We start from the raw sequence: 20,132 nt of genomic DNA, 5'->3' as shown, positions 1-20,132 counted from the left end.
AGGGGCCTGGCTACTGCAGGCGACGCTGTAGAGCCACCATGCATGTGCCCCTGGGTAATCCCTTCTTAAATAGCCCCAGGGCAGGGAAAGAGGGAGGGAGCTGGTGCAGGGGACGTTATACTGTGGGAGCAGCCCCGGTCAGTGTCCTCTTATCCCTCGGACACACCACAGCAGCCAGAAGAGGAGAGGGATTCGGATACCTGTTGGACCTTAGGAGGACAGTGCTTCGACCAGGATGAACTTTGCTGCCCAGCTATTCTACTCGAGCTACCTGAGCGAGCGACTTGAGCGTTTGTACTCTCCCAGGCCTGCAATTAAAGACACCGAGGAGAATGACCCCTTCTGGCAGAGGTGGGAACTTACAACATGTAGCTCCCTGGATCCTCCAGACCTCTCCCCTCACCAGCTCATAGCCCAGCCCATAGTGACAGATATACCTTCAGTCCAGAGTTCGGAGATTCCTTCAGTTACTCCCATTCCTTCTCCTCGTTCACCTTCTTTGCAGCCTACCCTGACAAACAAACCCTCAAATCTCCAATCTCTTCCTGTGCCTCCTCCTCCGCAGCCTAATGAGAAAAGGAATTCAACACAACCACCCACTTGTCTTCCTAATCCAAGTTTGGCTGCTGCGATCCCCAAATCGAGGTCCTCTGAACTCCCTTCCAATGATCGTTCTCCTCACATGGTTCTCTCCAAACCTTCTCCTGCTCCTTCCAGGTCCCCAGCAGAAAAGGCCTCCTTCTCCTCTTCCATCTCCCAGTATTATTCTTCCCCGTCCTCAGCTCTTGCTCCTTGTAGAGAAGAGCAATACCCAACCTTTCAAGCCCTGGTAGACTTGCTCCTTCGCTTTGTCCTCTACTTTATTCTTCTCTTCGTCCCCAGGTAATTCTCACAGATTAAGTGAAAGACAGAGAGAAAGAAAAGAGTGCTACAGGATGAAAGTGAAAAAATGTCATTGTTTGTGGCAATATATAAATGAGATCACGTCTAGGGTCCAAAAGGGTTTACAAGTACAGTAGTTCCTCTGGTTTGTCAACAAGGACAAGCATGACTGCCTGAATTTAATACATGGGAACAGTTTTAGACAGACATGTCTTCAATCACGAGAAAAACAGCTTAAGAACGCAACTTTAAAGTACTTTAAGTGAGAGTATCCAAACCTTCTCGTGCTACTTGTGGTACCTAAGTAGGCTAAAACCGACCAGACTGCAAGAAAGTTCCTAATTGAGTCTGAATTACAGATAGCTGCAGATTTACACTCACAGTGATGCAACATCAACAACTGGGTTGATAAAGAGCTAAGAGACATTTTCTTTTCCCAGCTGAACATTGTTCCAGGAGGAAAAGGAAGTGATACAGCAGCCAGTACCGGCATTTAGTCTCTTAAAAGGATATTAAGGAGCTGAGATAGTGCAATGATGAAAGCCTGGTGGGCTGAAATGTCTCCTTCACTTTTTGCTTTGTCCTCACTTTTCTTTTTTTTGCACCGTTTTGAATTAGAAGAGCCTATTTCTACCATCTCAGCTCTTCATGTCGTCGTTTGAAGAGGCTTTTTGAGGCGTGATACCGGCCGCCGTCGTGCTCTTTCCCTCCTTTGATGTTTGTTTTTGAACTCTGCTTTTGAACCAAAGCACCCTAAGCACAGGTGCAGCCTTGGGCTTTTTCTATTCCCGGCCATGTTAAGAGCGCTCCGTGTGCCTGAATAACATAGAGAAAATGTCTGACAAGTGGGGCAGAGGGCAGTAATGGACCCTGGGGACGAGGTGAAAGGTCATGGTATTGTTTATGGCAGATCATTGTGATAAAAATAGACTGGGATGTTCTCTGCAGAGTGCTGGCAGATTCAGGCGGTTATTTGGGAGAGCTGCTCCACCTGGTGGCGTCTTGATAATTTTATCACACTAAAAGCTCACTAAAGCACTTAAATCACTGATCTCTGTTTTAATTTTACTCTTCTTGAGTCACTAAACTCTTACTGGACTCACATGATGCAGCAAACTCCACTCATGGCAGGTTAAAAAGAAAGAAAACCCAAACACGCAGAACTTTTTGCTGATCTGAACATGACTGGCTCGGCTCCACTGCACCACCTTTGCTCAAAGTTTCAAATTTAGCTATTAACCGTTTGTGATCTGCTTCAGTGGCTAGCTGACAGGGTTAATCTCTGAAGGGTGTAATCCTATTATTGTGTTTATATTGTGTAAAGAGCCTCCTGATTAACTACGTGCTTAAAAAAAAACGTCCACAACGGAGTCTAACATTTAATCCAGTTTTGTGCGATGTCATTTGAGAAATGAAAGTAGATTCAGTAGATTTGGAAAGAATGGAGCTATTCTAATGAATTGTACTGTTTCATTACATTCAATGCCCATTTACTGAGCTGTTATAAATCAAACTGTCCTGCCTTTAGGCCTAAATTGCCACCTTAATCGTTTGTGTGTCTCCCAAAAAGAGGAGCAGAATGACCCAATGAATCATAAATTGACTTATAGATGTAATCTGTCACAGTGAGGGGAAGTTGGGTTGACATGAAAGGTGAATCAATTCATCTCAGTCTGAAGGATGGGGTGTGTGTGTGTGTGTAGTTGTGTGTGTGTGTACAAAAGTCACTCACCCAATCTCAAATGTTAAGACTGGTGGGCATAGAGTTAGGGCATAATTTGAATTTGGTGAATCATCGTCACGTGTGGGGTGCAACCCAACAGGTCCTGGTTTCCTGCAACTTTTACACATACTGATAACACAAGATGTTATCAAGAAAGTTTCGTCTGCTGGAGGCCAGACGTAGATATCAATACTTCATATTCTGGCTCTTATCTGATTGAGACACTCATTTATAGACTTGATTTTGCAGTTTCTCTTCCACTCTGCCCTGCCTTAGGTCTACTTTTTGCTTATCAGCAGCACACTTTTACTCACTGGATTTCTCTGAGTGAGAATGAAATTACTGGGACTGTGATATCTCTCGATCGGCTGTTCTAGTTACGGGTTTAACCTAGAATTTGTTCCAAGGGAGCCTCAACTTGATGTTTTTAAGGTCGCTGATTTAGTCAAATCAAGAAAGCCATCCAGAAATATACTGACTGTGTATGTTCTTTGTTCTAATGGGATAAGAGAAGCTATACTTATACATTCTCAAACTTTAATTACCTCCGCCATGGATGGATGAAATCCCGGCTCAGAATAGACCCCATTAACTTTTGATGCCGATCCAGATAAAGGGACGGATCCAGGATGTTTTTCTCACTTTTTTAACATTGCGTTTGTCAACCTGGCGTATTTAGGAGGCTTCAATCTGTGAGTGAGTACAGTTTGATGAGGATCAAAATAAAAATCTAGCAGATCAGGCTCGATTTAATTAAAGAGGACTGTTGAGCCTTGGTGGAGGTACGTGCTCTACCGAGTGCCATTCTAGTTTCTACTGAATCGAGTTATGGTGGTTATTTCCTACGAAGCAAATGTACTTTACAGTGCTTCCAGCCTAAGTAAACGTCTATATTTTTGCCTTTTCTAACTGAATTTCAGCAGCCACTAGTTTTCTTTCCAGTATGCAGTTATGAACACAGAACTTTAAAAAAAAAAAGTCTGTCAGAGTGATGCATTTTTTGGGTTAGTTCCAACTTCATGACCCAACAGCCGGCAGCTGAACATCGACCAAATCTAAGAAGCTATGCTCTTTTTCAGTATCCATTGTGGATTGTTCACAAACAGCCTTCATCGTCTAGGATTAATTTCTGTAATGCAAAATGAATCAAGAATCTGTCTGACAGAATGAAACTGTACATGTTGTTCATCAGAGTGGAGGGCTCAGGGCTCAGTTTCAAGCATCTGTGAGTAGATTTTAATACTACAGTGAAATTTAAGATGCAATAGTTAACAGTGCGCTGCATTTGTGACCTGATGCTATAGCTTGCATGGAAACACCAGTTGAGAGTGAGGGAGGAAGTTGGCGACTAAATATAACATGAATAAAACTTAATACATTAACTCGTCCATGAACATTTATGCCTGAGTAATATCAGATAGATTTTTATTATTCTTTTTAATCAGTAATGGTTGTTAAACAATGAAGACAACATATCCCATGATCCCACGCTACCTCACGACAACGTCAAACTACATCTCTGTTTTCATTGAAGCATACAAAAAAATGGCGATCCTTTAGCAATCCCTTAGGGTTCCCACTTCTTACGGTGAGAATGATAGCTTTACAGGAGTTAGGACACATACTCCCTACCTACTCTAATCAGTGTAGTCAAACGTTTTACAAAAGAGCATGTCAGTTTTCTCAAATGCAGGAAATCTGATTGGGAAATTAAACGACTCCTGTCTGTTGTCTTCTCTCCCAGAGAGGAGTTGCGTCTGGGCCCCGGTCAGCCTGGCAGCTCTTACAAATGCTGCCCAGTCAGTAACGGCACTGCAGGCCGCAGACCAACCCTCATTGAACCAGAACGGCTGAAGGACTTTGGTGAGGAGGAGCTGGTCAACGGGGATGTGAAGGTCTATGACACCAAGGTGGTGGGGTATCCTGAGATCACACTTATGGACCCCCCCAAAACCAGACGAGTCAGCGAGTTCAGGGCCGTCCCCAAACCCCAGTACCTCCGCTTTGAGGACATCAGCGCCGCAGCCTTCAGGATCCAGACAGGGATACAGAAGACACCCTGCACGGTACACTAGCATAGCATGAGCTTCCAGTGTGTGGAGGGATGTGGTGAGAAAGGAAGAGGTGGGTGACCTCTGACCTCTGTTAGGAAAGCAAACACCAGTGGATGGACATATAGGGGATCTGGTTGGACTCTGACAAGGGTTTGATGTAGTGGGGATACATCTGTTAATTAGGAATATTACAGTATATATCTTGGTCATGTTTATTTTTTGGAATGAAAATAAGGTATCATCATTAGTTGTCCGGTGAATGCACACCCAAAATTAGGTGCTGTTCATGGCAAAGAGGACCGCCAACAATTTAATATCATCACAGACGTTTCAACCAAAGTTGGTCTTGGTTTAACACAAGTGTCACGTCTTCTATATACTGTGTGTGCAGCACCTGGTGGAAAACTACATTCAGTGACATTTATTAATTCAAGAGCTCAGGCACACCTGGTCTCATCACAAATAATTACTGAGCATTACACAAAAACTCATTTCCATAAGACATTTCCCCAAAAAACGGAGACAAAAAGTTAATTGTGCCGCCGAAAATGTTTGAATGTCTCAGTGACCCAGTCCATAGAAAAGAATGAGTAAGCGTACAATACGTCGATAAGTCTATTTAAATACGAATCATGGTAAAACTATGAATATAAGCAAGAATTTTGAACAGATAAATCAGGACATACTATCGTGATTTCTCTCTGAGTATCAGATTATAAAGATTGCTGCCTGAAGGAAAATAAAGACACACACCTACACATTATGTAAAAGCAATATACATTTACCAGCTGTTTTTTATATTTTCTATTCAATGTAATTTCTCTGTATATATTATTATTTGTATCAAACCCATTTTGGCTCATTCTTCAGTCTTTAGCTGCTATTTTGCACACAAGATGAAATGCACGCATGCTGAAATGAATATGTTATCATATTTTGTGTATTTCCATTCAAGATATTGTCAGATTTCATGTCTGCTTTATTCTTAGACATCCTTCTTCACAGCATTTGTTGCCATAAGCACACAGTGTTCATGCTGTGACAAGTCAAGTTTCCTCAAATTACATCAGGGTAAACAAAAGCTGTGTGCGCCGAGAAGCATGAATTCATTTTTGATTTCTACAGAAAATGATGATTGGCGTATACACTCAGTTAACTAAATTAGAGAGATTTTTTTGTATCTACCGTACAGTTCAATTAATTTATCATTTTAAACACAGAGCTGCTTTTAAAACGCTGCTTCTTTTCTTCGTTTCTGTGTGCAGTACTCCAGACTGTCCAAACAGTACGGGATGGAGATCTACCTGAAGAAGGAACACCTGCACTACACAGGCTCTGTGAAGGAGAGAGGAGTGCTGTACATGCTCACCTCCCTCACACAGGTAACACAAGGCAGAGCGAGAGGGGGGGGGGGGATGATCCCTCCTGTCTGTCAGGTCATAGCTGGTCTGAGCGTGCAGACACACACGTGTTAACTGACCATTAGGGCCTACTGACCTGTAGAGTCAGAAATAGTCTGAGTGCAGCTTAGATGGACAGTGGCTCGGAAATAACAGTGAGTACAGTGACGGAAATATGATCCTCTTCAGTAAGGCCATGCAAAGATCATCTTTCTGACGAGTATAAAGGGAATTGTGGTGTAGTTTTTTAAACACTGGCTCATATCTGGTTATTAAATACAAGTGTAAACGTACCAAGGTGCCACCCACTGGCTTTTGGTTTTGAAGCCTTGAGTTTGGCATTACGGCTGTCACCATCTTAGTTTTTAGGAGCCTCTGTCTCCTAAAAACTCAGTATCAGTATCTAGTAAGCTCGATAATTTGCTTGTTATTATATATATTATCTCCAAAAATCTAAATGGAGACTTACAATTTACCAAGAAACATTCCTGCACATAACATTTCTCATTGACCTTCACTGTAAATCTTGATGCTGTGTTGAATATTTATGATGTATGAGTGTACGTATGTCAAGCCTGTGTTTCTCTCCCTCCAGGAGCAGCAGAGGAAGGGTGTGATCGTGGCCACCGACTGTAACTTCTCCATGGCCGTAGCTCACCATGCAGTAGAGCTGAAGATCCCGGTGTTTGTCATCATGCCGTCGTGCTGCTCCTCGCCTCGCCTCAGGATCTACAGAGACTACGGCGCCATGGTCATCTCCTACGGAAGCACCGGTCACGACTCCCAGAACCACGCCCGCCATCTGGCCAGAGAGAACGGATACCTCTTCCTGGAAGAGTCAGTCCCACTAATGCTGCCTTTAATATTTCATACACAGCTCACAATACATCTGTCTGTAGACTTACTGCACTGCCACCAACACTGATATAGTGATGGAAGTCAACTCTTATGTGTTAGTAATATTGTTAAACAGTTCCCTGCCACATTTCTGGTATGGCATGTCAAAAAGTAGAGTCAGGGTTCTGCCCTTACTTCACCGCTCACTTGCGACAGTGCCAGTAGTGGCTGAAGACTGCAAAATTGCCGAAAAAAAAAAAAAAAGGTGTTGCAGGTGTGAACTCTGTGACCTCATCTCTGCTTGAGGCTACATTAGCCGTTACCGGCACTCAGATCAAACTGTGAGTATTCACCTCACACAGCGGCAGTTTTCCTCTGATGTCACACTCAGGGTGAGGAGCTCAGATGTTATAGGCCTCCTGCTGCGTTTCAGGTTGCAGTTCATATAAACATAGGGAATCTGACATGTTTGAATAATATTACCACCTCCCGATTAATCAGCAACTGAAAAGACAATGGGTAGTGAGGCCATATTTCAAGGTAAAACACCATATTAGGTCACTGGTGTTAGCAGTCAGCCACTTGGTATCTTCTTAAAGATGTGTTGTCTTAACTTGAAGTATGACCTGGGTTTTCAGTTTCTGATCAATCAGGAATCGGTGACATGATAATGTTTAGTCAGATTTCCCACATTTATACAACGTGCAACCTGAAACACAGCAGTGAGACATTTGAGATTCCCACCCTGACTTTGAAGTCAGAGCAAAATGGCCGGTGCATTTTTTTATTTGTAACAAGAAGATTTAATACATTTAATATGTTTTTTACTTAAAATCTCTAACTTTTCTACTACGTACATCAAGTACACCTACACAATCAAGTACATGATTCAATCCATGAATTGTATATGTTCACACTAAGGAGCTATTTCATGCAACTACAGCCAGCACACACATTTTTTTTTACAACAAATTAGAGTGCATAACTTTACTTCTTTCAATTGTTGAGGTAAACTCTGCTGCCTTTGTGCACAGTGCAGAGATGCACCTGAATGAGGTCATCAGGTTACTCTGGAGCCTTTCGCCTCATGCATTCCTTCTTTTCGTCTGTGTCGTCTGATGTCCAGAGAGGAGAGTGCAGCGTACCTGGCAGGACTGGGCACTGTGGGCATGGAGATCTACGAGCAAGTACCCAAACTGGACGCAGTGGTGGTCCCTGCAGCTGGACAGTACGGTCTGCTGGCTGGTACAGCTGCGGCCGTCAAACACCTCAACTCACGAATTCTCGTCATAGTAAGTTAGATTGTAGCAATTCATGGGGTTTTTCACTATAAACTGAACTTCAGTACCGACAGTGTAGACGATGAGCTGATTTCTAGCCTCTGTCTCACCTCGTCTCTCAGTGCTGTTAGTGCCGTTTCCTCAAATAAAGTCATATTTCCCATGAACCCTTCCATCTTATTGCTACTTGCCTCCTACATCTCCCCGGTGTTTATCAGAGTGTGTTTTTCATTCTGCTTGGATTCCCTTAACAAGATAAATGTATTTGAAGTGTTTTCCCTTGTTCTAATATCTGCCCACAGCTGAAACCTTGACAGCTTTAGCTCTGTTTACCGGAGGAGCAGAACAACCCTGTGCTACTATTTTCAATCATGAATAAATATCCCTGTGTACGTTGAAGCAATCAATCAGATTTACTGCCACGTTTGACCCAGTAGTGATCGTTATAAAATGCAACCTAGAGGCTGATTAATGCTACCAGTCTACATAGACTTATTTAGATCACCATGAGCTACTGTAAGAATATCAGGAACTAAATGGACTTTCTTCACAGGGAATTGAACCAGAAGGTTTCCCTCTGCTGCTACAATCTCTGAAAACTGACAGTCCGATCAAAGACATCCACAGCAACCCCAATAAGAAACTTTATGGAGGTAAAGTTATTAGTCAGTAGACACGTGAGACAGAACTGTCATGTGAGCGTTGAATAAATGTCATCGTTATCCAGTCAGGAGCTCACATTGCTTTTGTAAGTTTCTCTTCTGCAGCAGCTGAACATCTGTCAATATGCTGTCTGTTCTCAGATCTCATGGAGCGTTCGCTGGGCGTGAACACCTTCCAGCTGGCAAAGAAACTAGTAGATAGAGTCATCTCCGTCAGGTACTGCATCTCCACGGCGCACTTACGCTTTCAAGCTTCATTTGAATGGTTTTACTCAGAAACGAGATATCCATTATGTGTTAAAATTCAGATTATAAGCCCTTTTTACATTTTGAAACATTGACTGCTAAATTCCTGGGTTATTTGGGGTATTTTAACCATGTTTTCCAAGAGGGGAATTTACTTGACATGTCTCTTTGCCTCTGCCTCACAGTGAGGAGGACTCTTTGGTGGCGATGCTGCGGTTTCAGGAGTTTGAACGCTCCACTGTGGACACAGAGGGAGCCATGGGACTGGCTGCCATATTGGCAGGACAACTACCGGAGCTGAGAGGCAAAAAGTGGGTCAGACACGTGGATGTGACTGTTCCTGACTTTGCCCTGTGGGGAAATTCTCATGTCTGTCTTTCTAAAAGGTCAAAAGTCAGGAGCAGACAGGACAAATTATAGTTAAAGCACTGCTCTCTGTGTTTCTAGAAGGACCAGAGTCTCCTTGTGTGGCCTAAAAAAAAAAGTAACATTTTAAATGTAATCCTAGCTGTGAGGGCTGAGACATTGTTCTACATGCCTAAAAGCTAACATTTTGGCACTATAGTGATGCCAGCAGAGCTAATCTGTCTGGCTAAAGATAAAACAGCCCCCTCTGTGTGTGTGTGTGTGTGTGTGTGTGTGTGTCTGCTGTAGGGTTGCTGTCGTGGTGAGCAGCGCTAACATGGAGCTGGAGCTGGTGAGGCAGTGTGTGGAGCGAGCCCTGGTGCTGGACGACCGGGTCAGTAAGTTCTCGGTGCAGCTGGGAGAATGGCCAGGAGACATGGCTAAGCTGCTGGACGTCCTGTCAAGAGAAGACGTCAGGTAGGGTCAACAGCCGTCCACTTATAGATCTTTTACTCTGCTGGTTCATGCTGAGATCCAGTCTGTTTTGTGTTCGATGTCCCTCGATTCAGCTCCTCTCTGTCTTTTTCCTCCCAGGCTGTTGGACGTCTGCCATCGGAGACAAAGCGACAAGTCAAACCTCTTCACCGCAAAGGTAGGTGGCTAATCTCTCCTCTTCGCCTCATTCTTCTTCCTTCGCCTCTTCAATCTGCTCCTCTACTATTTTGTCATTGCCAAGGACCTCATTGCTTTGATTTGGCAGGACAAAATTGTGTGATTAAGAAAGTCAAAAATACAAAACAAATGACATACAGAGATGTTTACGCTGTATTTTGAGACTGTAAATCTCGGAAGAGCCAAACCTACACTGCAAGAAATATTGATACCACAAAGGCACCCTTTGTAAAGTTGAAATTAATTGCTTTCAATTAAAAAACATTTACTACTGCTTGATAGATCAGTCATGAAATTTCTCTCAAAAGGCTGCAGACAATATGGACCCAACAACTTACTTATAACTGCATATTTGATGGCACAAGTGCCTAGAGTAATGGCTTTTTAACATTTATAATCATGATACACAGATAATAGAATATTAATATATATATATATGAACTGCATTACTCCATCCTCGAGGTCAAAACACCACATTTCAGAAAAAGCTTTTAAAACCTTGTAGTGTTTTGACCCTCAAGGCCACCGTAAGCTAGCGAAGACACTAAGGTTGTATACCACACTGTACATCATTGCTTTAAATGTGGCGCGTAGTCAAGTATTTGAGCTCATGTTGTAACCAATGTCTAATATGTAGATTTGAATAACATTAAGATTGCCATCCGTGTGAGGAACCGTCATCTGTAACTGGACCACTGTCTAGCGTTGTCAATCCAGCTACCCATGCTGTTGTGTTAAGAGACAGCAGCAGAAACTGAGTCACTTCGACTTGCAAGACTTTTCTCCTTATATAATATGATATACATTCACCTTTAGTGTGGCTGCTGTTCAGCGACTTACATGGTCTCGCTTTAAAATCTTAATTTTCCTTGAAACAAATGAAAGAGGCTGAGCCGCTGAGCAGTTTAATTCCACTGCAAATAAACTTGATTCATGAAGCTTATTGATTAAAGTGTTTTCTTGTTTTCTAAAATTGCCTTGCTCTATCTTGTTTTGAAAAAAGAAAAAAAAAACTTAATGAAACCGTGAGATTGCTTTGGAAACGAGTAGAACCGTCTCATTTCTCTCCTGGCTCTGCATTATTGCCTCTGCAGTCCGCCCTGATGAATTGGCAGCGGTGTCAAAAGGTGAAAGGTGTTGCATAATTAACTGGCAACACGCTCGCTGCCTTAAGTCTAGTGTGTGTGTGTGTGATGTCAGAGGGCTTACTGTATGCCTGTGTGTTGACAGGTGGAGTGTGTGGTGGAAACCAGAGATAAGACACAGAGCGCTCAGCTGCGCAAGACGCTGAGTGAGCGCTACCCCTCTATATGCTGGCTGGACCGGTGATCACGACAACATGAACACAAACTGTCACAGCAGACGAAGAAAAGGAGGGGAAGTGACATATTCATGAAATGCAAACACATCCTGTAACATACACTACTATGATATAGGACTCTTACGACATGTTGAACAAACCTAAGTGTGTGCAGAAAAGCCTTGAGATTATAGAGCAAGTACTATTCATATTACTTTATTCCTTTTGCTGCTATTGTTCTTTAATCATGGCACCCTGTAATTACAGTAGAGTGGTTAGGCTTCATTCAGAAGATGACTATAGCTCTAGATGCAGGCTAACTACACATTATACACCCGCATAAAATATATATTTTTCAATCCATACTGTTTTTAAACTGTTGTATATAAATCTGTGTTTATACTGTCTGAGATGTAGCGTCAATCCAACTAAGTGTTCTCCAAATAAAAACGGATTCATTCTACGACCTGTTCTGATTTGTTGCCATGTTTGGGAGTTAAAAAACCGTATCTGCATTTTCCAATATTTCCCTCTACTTGATGTTGAGGTCATTTCTGAAGAGTAAAAGTGAGGCAGGATGTGAAAGTATACTACCTGTCCCTGATTAATGGCTGGAGACAGCTCTAGTAGAGACTGGGCCGTTTAAGACGGGCTAATGCTCTTAGGTTCATAAGCAGAGGACACTGTGACCCTGGCCTGTGCTAGCTGTTCAGCCTCGTTCAGACGACGTCACACCGTGTACCTGTGTGACGCTAGCACCTTTTTCCCCAAGAGTTTATACAACGTTCAGATGTGAGATCTGTATGTTGGAGTAACCAATAGTTAAATATTAACGATGGATCAAATGGTTGCAAGCAGTGATGATGCTGCAGAGGATCAACACCCAACTCTGCAGCTCTATGGAGATTATTTTTAGCATTTTTGTACTCGCTGAACATAAGACCCTTTTGTAGAAAAAGGGTCCTATGTTCCCCCCTTTCCCCCAAAAGGGTTAGGGTTAGTTAGTTAGGACCCTTTCTTAGAAAAATGGTCCTATGTTCCCCGGCAACAGTGGGGAACATAGGACTTTTGTTTTAAAAAAGGGTCCTATGTTCCCCGCTGTTGCCGGTTGATGAACAAACCGGGGAACATAGGACCTTTTTTGGGAAAAACGGGGAACATAGGACCCGGGGAACATAGGTACGCTCCCGTCTCAAGTGTGAGTGTTGGTGCTTACAGCGCTAGCACGGGCTAGCTTTGGATCAAGACAGGCTGCGACTAGCTGGTTAGAACTTCAGTTTATATCTCTTCAATGTAAGACGTCAGCGTCATAACATCAAAACTGTTATTTCTGAACATTCTGTTGCTCTTTTTTAATGTTTTTCAACTCAGATTATAGGTCATGCTTTAAATCATGAAGTAGGTAATGAGCGACTGCTCAGCAACAGCAGGATCAAGCCTGTTCCTCGGGGTCTTAAATTAATAATTAACTCTCTAATCTCTACTCTGTTTATTCCGGCCACACACATTCAGAATCACACACGCTGTAACCAGCCAATCTCAAGGCCAGCAGTCCCTCACCCATATGAGACTGTTTGTATCTGGCTCTCCTGAATCTGTCAGAGTAGCTGCTTGTGAAGAGAAAGGCAGAGAGGAGATACAATGGTCAGGGTGAATACGGGCAAATTCTGACAAAAACAATAAATAACTTTGGTTACAGTGCTTTATATTACAGTCTGCATAACCTGTAGTTACTATGTAACAAGGGGGGACTCACTTGCTCTTACTCTGTAACTACAGAGAACAACATGAGAACAGTTTGCAAGTAGAAAAGTTAAAATTCAACATTAAAAAGGCTGAGTCAGCAGTCAGTGCTGTGGAGTGAAGCTCTAAAGTGGATTTCATTCTTGGACGTGTCTGAGAACTAGGTTAGAGATCAACTGCAGAATCAGGATAATATGGTTTAGCTTCAAAAGAACTAAATCTTTGCTCTGCTTAAAGTAGATCCTATAAATCCAAATTAGGAAAAACTCTGTAGATTACCGCTTTAGATTACAGCCTTACAGAGTAAGTACTACGCAGTTACAGTGTAATATTCTGTACTAATACGTATATGTAGGTACTGGGGAACAAGATATGAAATAAGGGGGTAACAATTCAGGATTTTACAGTAGTTATTTTTTTAACTACTGAACAATAATCTGGACGTTTCATGCTAATTAACAAATGTTAGCAAGCTCATATGCTCAAATGAAAGGCTGAACATTGCAGACATTATATGTGCTAAATGTTGGCATTGAAATAGCTTGCATGCTGATGTTAGCATTTAGCTCAAAGCACTGCCATTTAGTCAGAACTGGTTTTAAACAAACCCTTTGGTAAAATTCAGTAAAACACAGGATGAGATCATGTATCGTCAGCTGTGTTGTCAGAGGAATCAAAATTATTCAACAAGACACATTTCATGCAGTTTGTAAGTCACTCTTTATTTTGCAGCGTTAATATTAAGAACTCCCATTTTGTAGTTTAAAAAAGTTGAACTTCAAGCACATCAGTGTAAGAAAAGGCAAATGTAAATTTAAAATGCACTCAGCAGCTCTCTTTCCCCAGAGAAGTTGTGAGGGTGGTGGCAGCGCGCACCATCTGCAGCTAACCTGTCTGATGTTCATCACAGCAGCTGAGAAAATATTCTTACTGCCATCACCGACTGTATACATCATGAGAGTAAAACACACAGTCTCCCTGTGTTTCACCAAATATCCAGCTGAGGGCAGATTCATCAAGAACACTCTGCTCCTAAAATAACTCCTGTTATTGTCATTATCAATAAAAATGTTATATTATTATTTATTTTTTTTATAAAAGGTGCATCTTTGTTGCCTAAGATTTATTAATCAAAAAATGAATGGAATGAAACTGTGCTGCGTTATCAAAACAGGAACACAGCCAGTAGTGTAAACTAAGTAAGAAGACTTGTAGTCTAGACCGGGGTTGCAGCAGTATAGAGGTTTCACAGTATACAGTGGTATGAAAATGTATCATACTATGGACATTTGCTTATCTACAGTATTGCACTCTACTGTATGAGTGTTATTTATAAAATATGTCAAGTTTATATCAAGTTTCATGTCAGTCAGGACAATAATAATTATAATAATTGTGTAATACTGTGATATTTTCTGAGACGGTTATCGCACTGTTGCAACCCTAGTGTAGGCTTCACTTCAATACTTTTATGTTAAAAGAAACAGCATAAGAGAAAAGGCTCAGATGTCTTCCTCCACTTGCCCACTTCCTCATATCGACGAGAAAAGCAGTGGAAGAAGAAGCAGAGGCACAAGGAAGAGACTGATTTTTCTGGATTCATCTATTGTTGTTCTGTAGGCTTCTCCTGCTGGCATCAGTGTTGTTTGGGACGCTCGGGGTCGTACTTGAGGAGCAGGCCGAGGGAGGCGAAGCCAAACAGAAAGGTCTGAGCGAACCACAGGCAGCGAGTGGTCATGTCGTTGATGCCTTTGTCACTGCAGAGAGACAGAGGAGAAACAGTGAACAAAAGTCAAGTTAGCAGCCGTTTCATGTGTCCAACGGTGGCTGCTCATTCCCATGGCCCTTAATTTCATAACCATGAGACCATTCATCAATCATCAAATGTAACTGATGAATGACAAAATTGAATAAAAAGTGAAGGACACTGGTCAGAGGTTAAACAGACAAAAGTAATATACAAGCTGAGGTTGGGTAAAGGTTCAGATTTCACAATTATATATTACATTATATATATATATATTATTAGTTTGCGAAAAAAAAGAGGAACAAGTGTCGACCAGTGTGGCATCGTGCCACCGGAAGCGGCTGCACGGCCTTATAAGGAAAATCTCCCTCTTAAGCAATAGATGGCCGGGTGAGCGAGTATAAAAACACAGCAACATAGGAGACGAGGTTCTTCCTCTCGCTTCTTCCTTCGATCAACACATGAGACGGAGTATGTGAGCAGCCTAAACATCGCAGAAAGGACTTCACAGCAGAAATCAACAAGGAATTAAGAGCGCAACGGATTAACTATTTCTACCAACCAACTGTGGAGCTTTTTTATTCACTCTGCTGGCATGAAGTTTGGACTTTGGGAAAAACCTCATGAGTTACCGCAAGGACTTGGACTTTCAGCAGGAAGGGACGGGCAGACGGCTCCACGGCCCGACCCTCTCAATCTCTACTACATCTAGGTATTTTAATCAGCCTCAGCTCTATTAGGTTCATCTTAATTATATACTGAATTGTGATCTTTATTAATAGGTGTTCTTGACAATGATTGATAGTAATTGAGATAAGATTGAGCTGTATGCCTTGCCCTTGCTAAAACTTTGTAATAAACCTTCAACTGTAATTAAAGTAGAAGTTGTGGACACTGATTTTATGTCTCTTTGATGGAAGTAAAAACTAGGTGATAAGTGTGCAAAATATCTTAAAGGCTCTTGAAGGTTATTCTAGCCTACCAAATTGAAACAGTCCCTTTGGGTTTACAAAAAGCCCCTAAAATCCATCCAAGCACCACACCAAGTGCTCAGGTCATTTAGAGGAGAGCTGTCGTTAACGGGCGAAGCTGGTGGCCGTTTCTGATTCAAAGGCTGTTCAAGTCAGGTGCCAAGCCAGAGGTAGCAGGGTATACGTTCAGACGTAGGCAGTGAGAAGCTTAAGCAGTCCCCATTTAATTCCATTTTAAAGTAACACCTTGTAGGTTTAGGGACCTATCCCTTATAACGGAGAGCTGGACCAGTACCTCCTGAACAGAGGTATACTCGGGATCTAACACTGTACATAATATCTACACTGTAGTTACAATGTATTACAAGGCACATATGTTTACATCTCTCTTTCCATTAATACTTCCACTTCAAGATGTGTGTGTACATATACATATCGATATATATACACACACACACACACACAGACACACACACACACACACACACACACACACACACACACACACACACACACACACGTAAACTTTAGAGGAGGCCTCATTTCATAATATAAATGAAGGGAACAGACTTGTAAACACTAGACCACAGCTCCATCTAGTGGAAAATCATTATCATTGTCGTGTCATTCTTACCTGCACATCTTCAATGCAATAATGGACTCAAAAACATGGATAGCGAATGCGGCCCACCACCTGTGACAAAGAGAAATATATTGACATTATGGCTGCACGACACCAAAGATGTTATTGTGATTATTTCTGACAGATAGACATATTGCAATTTCAATTATATTGCAATTAATTGTGCAGCCTGGTTGAACCACAGACTTACTGTTGAATTCAACGACGACAATCTACACAGTATTCTTAAGAGGTGATCACTTTGGTTCTGAATTCACATGCAGTGTAAGAACCTGTTGAAACTTCACACCATGGTTTTCCCTCATCCAAAGATGTGTAACACCCAGCTGCCACTGTCACATGACAACCACTTCATTAGATTAAACACTGAGTGATGTTGTCCAGCTTAGTCATCTTATTAGAAAACACTTAATGGCTGTCTCATTTGTCACATGACTTAACAACAACAAAACCTCATCTATTGATCTCTGTGTTAATATTCTACTGGTGCTGCAGCAGTCATGTGATTTAAACGACTTGTACTACCACCGGTGGAGGTGGTGGTAACGATCTGTAAATGAGGAAAAGCATTAGTTGATTAAAGAGTGTATTTGAGCCTTGTGAGGGTGCTTTGCACATCAGTGATTCTCACTGACGCTGCTCATCTCTCAGAAAAACCTGAGGATGTGTTTGCCCTTTCTTCTATTGAGGAAAAAATCTCAACACTTTGTAATATTAGAGTATGTGAGAACAAGAGACTTGGTGTCTTCTGGATCGAGCTCTTTTGTATGAAACAGTCAAACTTTAGCCACAGTAACAGTGTTTTTATAGGTAACTACCACATTCCAGTGTAGGAAAGTGACAATATGTCCCATGCCAGTAGGAGGCAGTGTTTCAAATCACTTGTAATCACTTACCCTTTGTACATAATGTCAGCATAGTTATCCACAAGGTGTCTGCAGAAGGTACCAAATGGCCCAAGGAGCTGATATGGGATTGTTTCTGGCGCAAACACGATCAACTGCAGAACCAGACAGAGTAGTTCAACATTAACCCACATAAACCAGACACACAGTCCATGCTGAAAATGTTCACACCATTAGTTGATTAATCAAAATTCCTTCTTAATTATTAGCAAAAATACTCAGATTTCAGCATCTTAAATGTGAATACCTTCTGGTTCCTTTAATCCTCTATGACAATAAACTGAATATCTTAGGGTTTCTGGACAAAACAAGACATTTAAGGACGTTATCTTGGGCTTTAGGAAACACAGCTCGACGTTTTATGGACCACATGATTAACCGATAAATTGAGAAACTGTTCAACAAATGAATCTGTAATGAAAATAATGTTTAGTACAGCCCGTAAGCATACTATACTCTGAGGCATGACCTTTTCATAACTTCTTTAACTCAAACTCACTTAACTCAAAGGACTGTTTGTGTTGATGATGGTCCAATAATCTGCCACGCATTACATGGCACACAGCTGACATAAAAAAAGTGCGATGGGTTTCTCATTTGAAGGCTAATTCTGTGTTTCCCAACGTTCTGATTTGTTCCGATTTTAATCTTGGAAACTCCAGTGCCGGTTGACATGAACGTCTGTCTGCTTTCATGAATGGCTCCTTGCAGCAATTTACAATTGTGACTGTAACAGTTGTATAGACCAAAAAATGGCAGCCTTGTTGTGAGATGTATCACTGAAATTAAATTTGATGCAGTTCTGGAGGAGAATCAGTTCTGCACTGTGTTGGGATTTTTGGTGGGTTAGCATTCAAGTGTTGTCATGCTGCCTTCAGCAACATCGTCTTCCATTACATGTACAGATGATTTTTCAGCATTGCATAGAAAGAAGTTCAGTAAAATTACAACTCTCTGCATCCAACACTACTGCACTGTCTGAGCCAAATGACTACAGGCTTTCAAACCTAACTTCATATTACACATTAGTGAATATATTTGATATGTTTTATGATATTTCAGTTAACCAGCTAGTTAACCAGTTAGTAGCCTAAAGCAAAGGACACAGTTTATAAATGTACACCATCTGCTAGTTTTTGCTAGCTAGCTGGTACCATGTGGGATGTATCTTAGCTGAGGATTTTTTTGTTGATCCATTTCCATTCATTCTTGCTAAATGAGCCAACTCATTTAACTGAAGTTCAACACAACTACCTTGTTGGGGGGTTTCAACTATGTGTGCTTTTAACAGGGTTGCAGTGATTGTGGGGTTTAAATTTTTTTCTTCATACTGTGAAAGTTTGCGTTGCAACCCTTAATATAGTCAAATGTTTGCTTTTATTTGCATGGTAATTACATCCTGAGCAAATTTCCATAATAAATTTCCCATAAATTCCTGTTGTGACGGTCAATACCAGAATTCAAAGGCCACACTTCTTTTGGCTTTACGTCTAAACCCCTCAACATGTAGCATTGTGCTATTCCACTATTGTCCTCTGCTGTCACCTGTGACATGTCAGGTATGTGTCCGTATGGACCATGACTGGTTCATGGAAAACACAAAGGGATATTGTTGGAAGGGCCCCTCTGCCCAGAGGCTGCAGTCCATTTATGGTTTGCATGTCACACACACCTAAAGGCTGAACTATGTTTCTTAAACTATCACTGATTATGCAATACCTTGTAAACAACCAACCCTGTTGTGTATTTGTCATTTTATTACTACAATACACACCACTACACTCAGTCCCCGTCTACATTAGTGTGTACGTGGCAAGTTGTACACCCCACCCCCCTAAAATGTGTCCATTTTAGGGAGAATAAATTCAATTTTAAAAGTTGCACTGGCGTATATTTCTTTGACCGAGCACGTATACATGAGCTGTTAGCTAGCTACCAAGAAACCCCAATATCTAACTATTACCCATTAGCTTTAGTGCGACAGTGTGAGCGAGTGTAAACCTTTTTACACAAACAGGAAACATTAGCATCTCTAACCTCATGATATTTTGAATGACACGTAACTGTTTACTTCCATATGACAAGAGAAGATATCGAGGCAAACACTAGCTAGAGTTAGCCGAGCAGTTGACAGCTAGCTTGTCCAGTGGACTTCGTACAAAAGTTTCTGACCTGTGCTCTTCTTTCACAAGACTGAATGTCTCCCGATAAGATTAGCTATCAGCATATCATTGATCGGCAATGACCTCTGATGCTACTTTACCGACATATGAACATTTCCACCAAATATCAAGTGTTAAGTGACAATACAGAAAAAAACCCCAATAACGAACAGAAATTCACGACAGCGGATTAATGAATTTGAGAATAATAAGTCGACCCGGAGGACATTTCACGCAACACAACACGGTGGTATTTACATTCCCAGCGAGAAATAATGTTAAAAACTTGTATTTACTCTATCTGACTTCGATTATAGCTAATTTTAATGAACTTACAGTGAAATATCCCACTGAGAGTGTCACGCTGACAATCCAAAACAGGCTGGTTCTTTTAAAGAAAGCGCGTCCATCACTTTTAGCCATAGCTGCTGCTGCTGTTGATGCTGCTGCTCTGCGTTGGTCCCGCTGTCAAATGTGACCGTGTGAGAACAGCAGCGCGAGGGGAACTGACGGGACCGCAGGGCAGGGTGTCTTGTTGTTTCATTGAGGCGTATTACATA

General features: G+C 41.7%; 2 protein-coding genes across 2 annotated transcripts; one reads left to right on the top strand and one right to left on the bottom strand.

Annotated features, from left to right (window-relative positions):
- Nucleotides 1–235: 235 nt before the first annotated feature.
- On the top strand, nt 236–11,808 carry LOC311270527 (L-threonine ammonia-lyase; the record flags this gene model as incomplete). Its single annotated transcript, XM_084375447.1, has 11 exons — nt 236–351; nt 4,350–4,671; nt 5,925–6,041; nt 6,655–6,896; nt 8,023–8,188; nt 8,730–8,829; nt 8,980–9,055; nt 9,270–9,395; nt 9,739–9,906; nt 10,024–10,081; nt 11,332–11,808. The coding sequence occupies 11 exons, from the start codon at nt 236–238 to the stop codon at nt 11,428–11,430; spliced, it is 1,590 nt and encodes a 529-aa protein (XP_084231573.1). The 3' UTR covers nt 11,431–11,808.
- Nucleotides 11,809–13,845: 2,037 nt separating this feature from the next.
- Nucleotides 13,846–20,053, bottom strand: tmem254 (transmembrane protein 254). The gene is made up of 4 exons (XM_084374763.1): nt 19,909–20,053; nt 17,402–17,505; nt 16,497–16,556; nt 13,846–14,901 (listed from the first exon to the last, which is right to left on the bottom strand). Exons 1-4 carry the CDS (start codon nt 19,993–19,995, stop codon nt 14,781–14,783), a joined length of 372 nt encoding a protein of 123 aa, XP_084230889.1. The 5' UTR covers nt 19,996–20,053; the 3' UTR covers nt 13,846–14,780.
- Between the last annotated feature and the right edge of the window lie 79 nt (nt 20,054–20,132).

This window comes from Pagrus pagrus, assembly GCF_965226575.1.
Source record: "Pagrus pagrus genome assembly, chromosome: 15".
NCBI classification, from domain to species: domain Eukaryota; kingdom Metazoa; phylum Chordata; class Actinopteri; order Spariformes; family Sparidae; genus Pagrus; species Pagrus pagrus.
This window is presented reverse-complemented; position numbering and strand designations above follow the sequence as displayed.

What these genes read in the sequence shown, in the direction of transcription:
- tmem254 (XM_084374763.1), bottom strand. Translation starts at nt 19,995, where the DNA reads ATGGCTAAAAGTGATGGACGCGCTTTCTTTAAAAGAACCAGCCTGTTT. An exon ending in TCTCAGTGGGATATTTCACT is followed by an intron (nt 17,506 to 19,908) that starts GTAAGTTCATTA and finishes CTGGTTCTGCAG; the next exon opens with TTGATCGTGTTTGCGCCAGA. An exon ending in ATTGCATTGAAGATGTGCAG is followed by an intron (nt 14,902 to 16,496) that starts GTAAGAATGACA and finishes GTCTCTCTGCAG; the next exon opens with TGACAAAGGCATCAACGACA.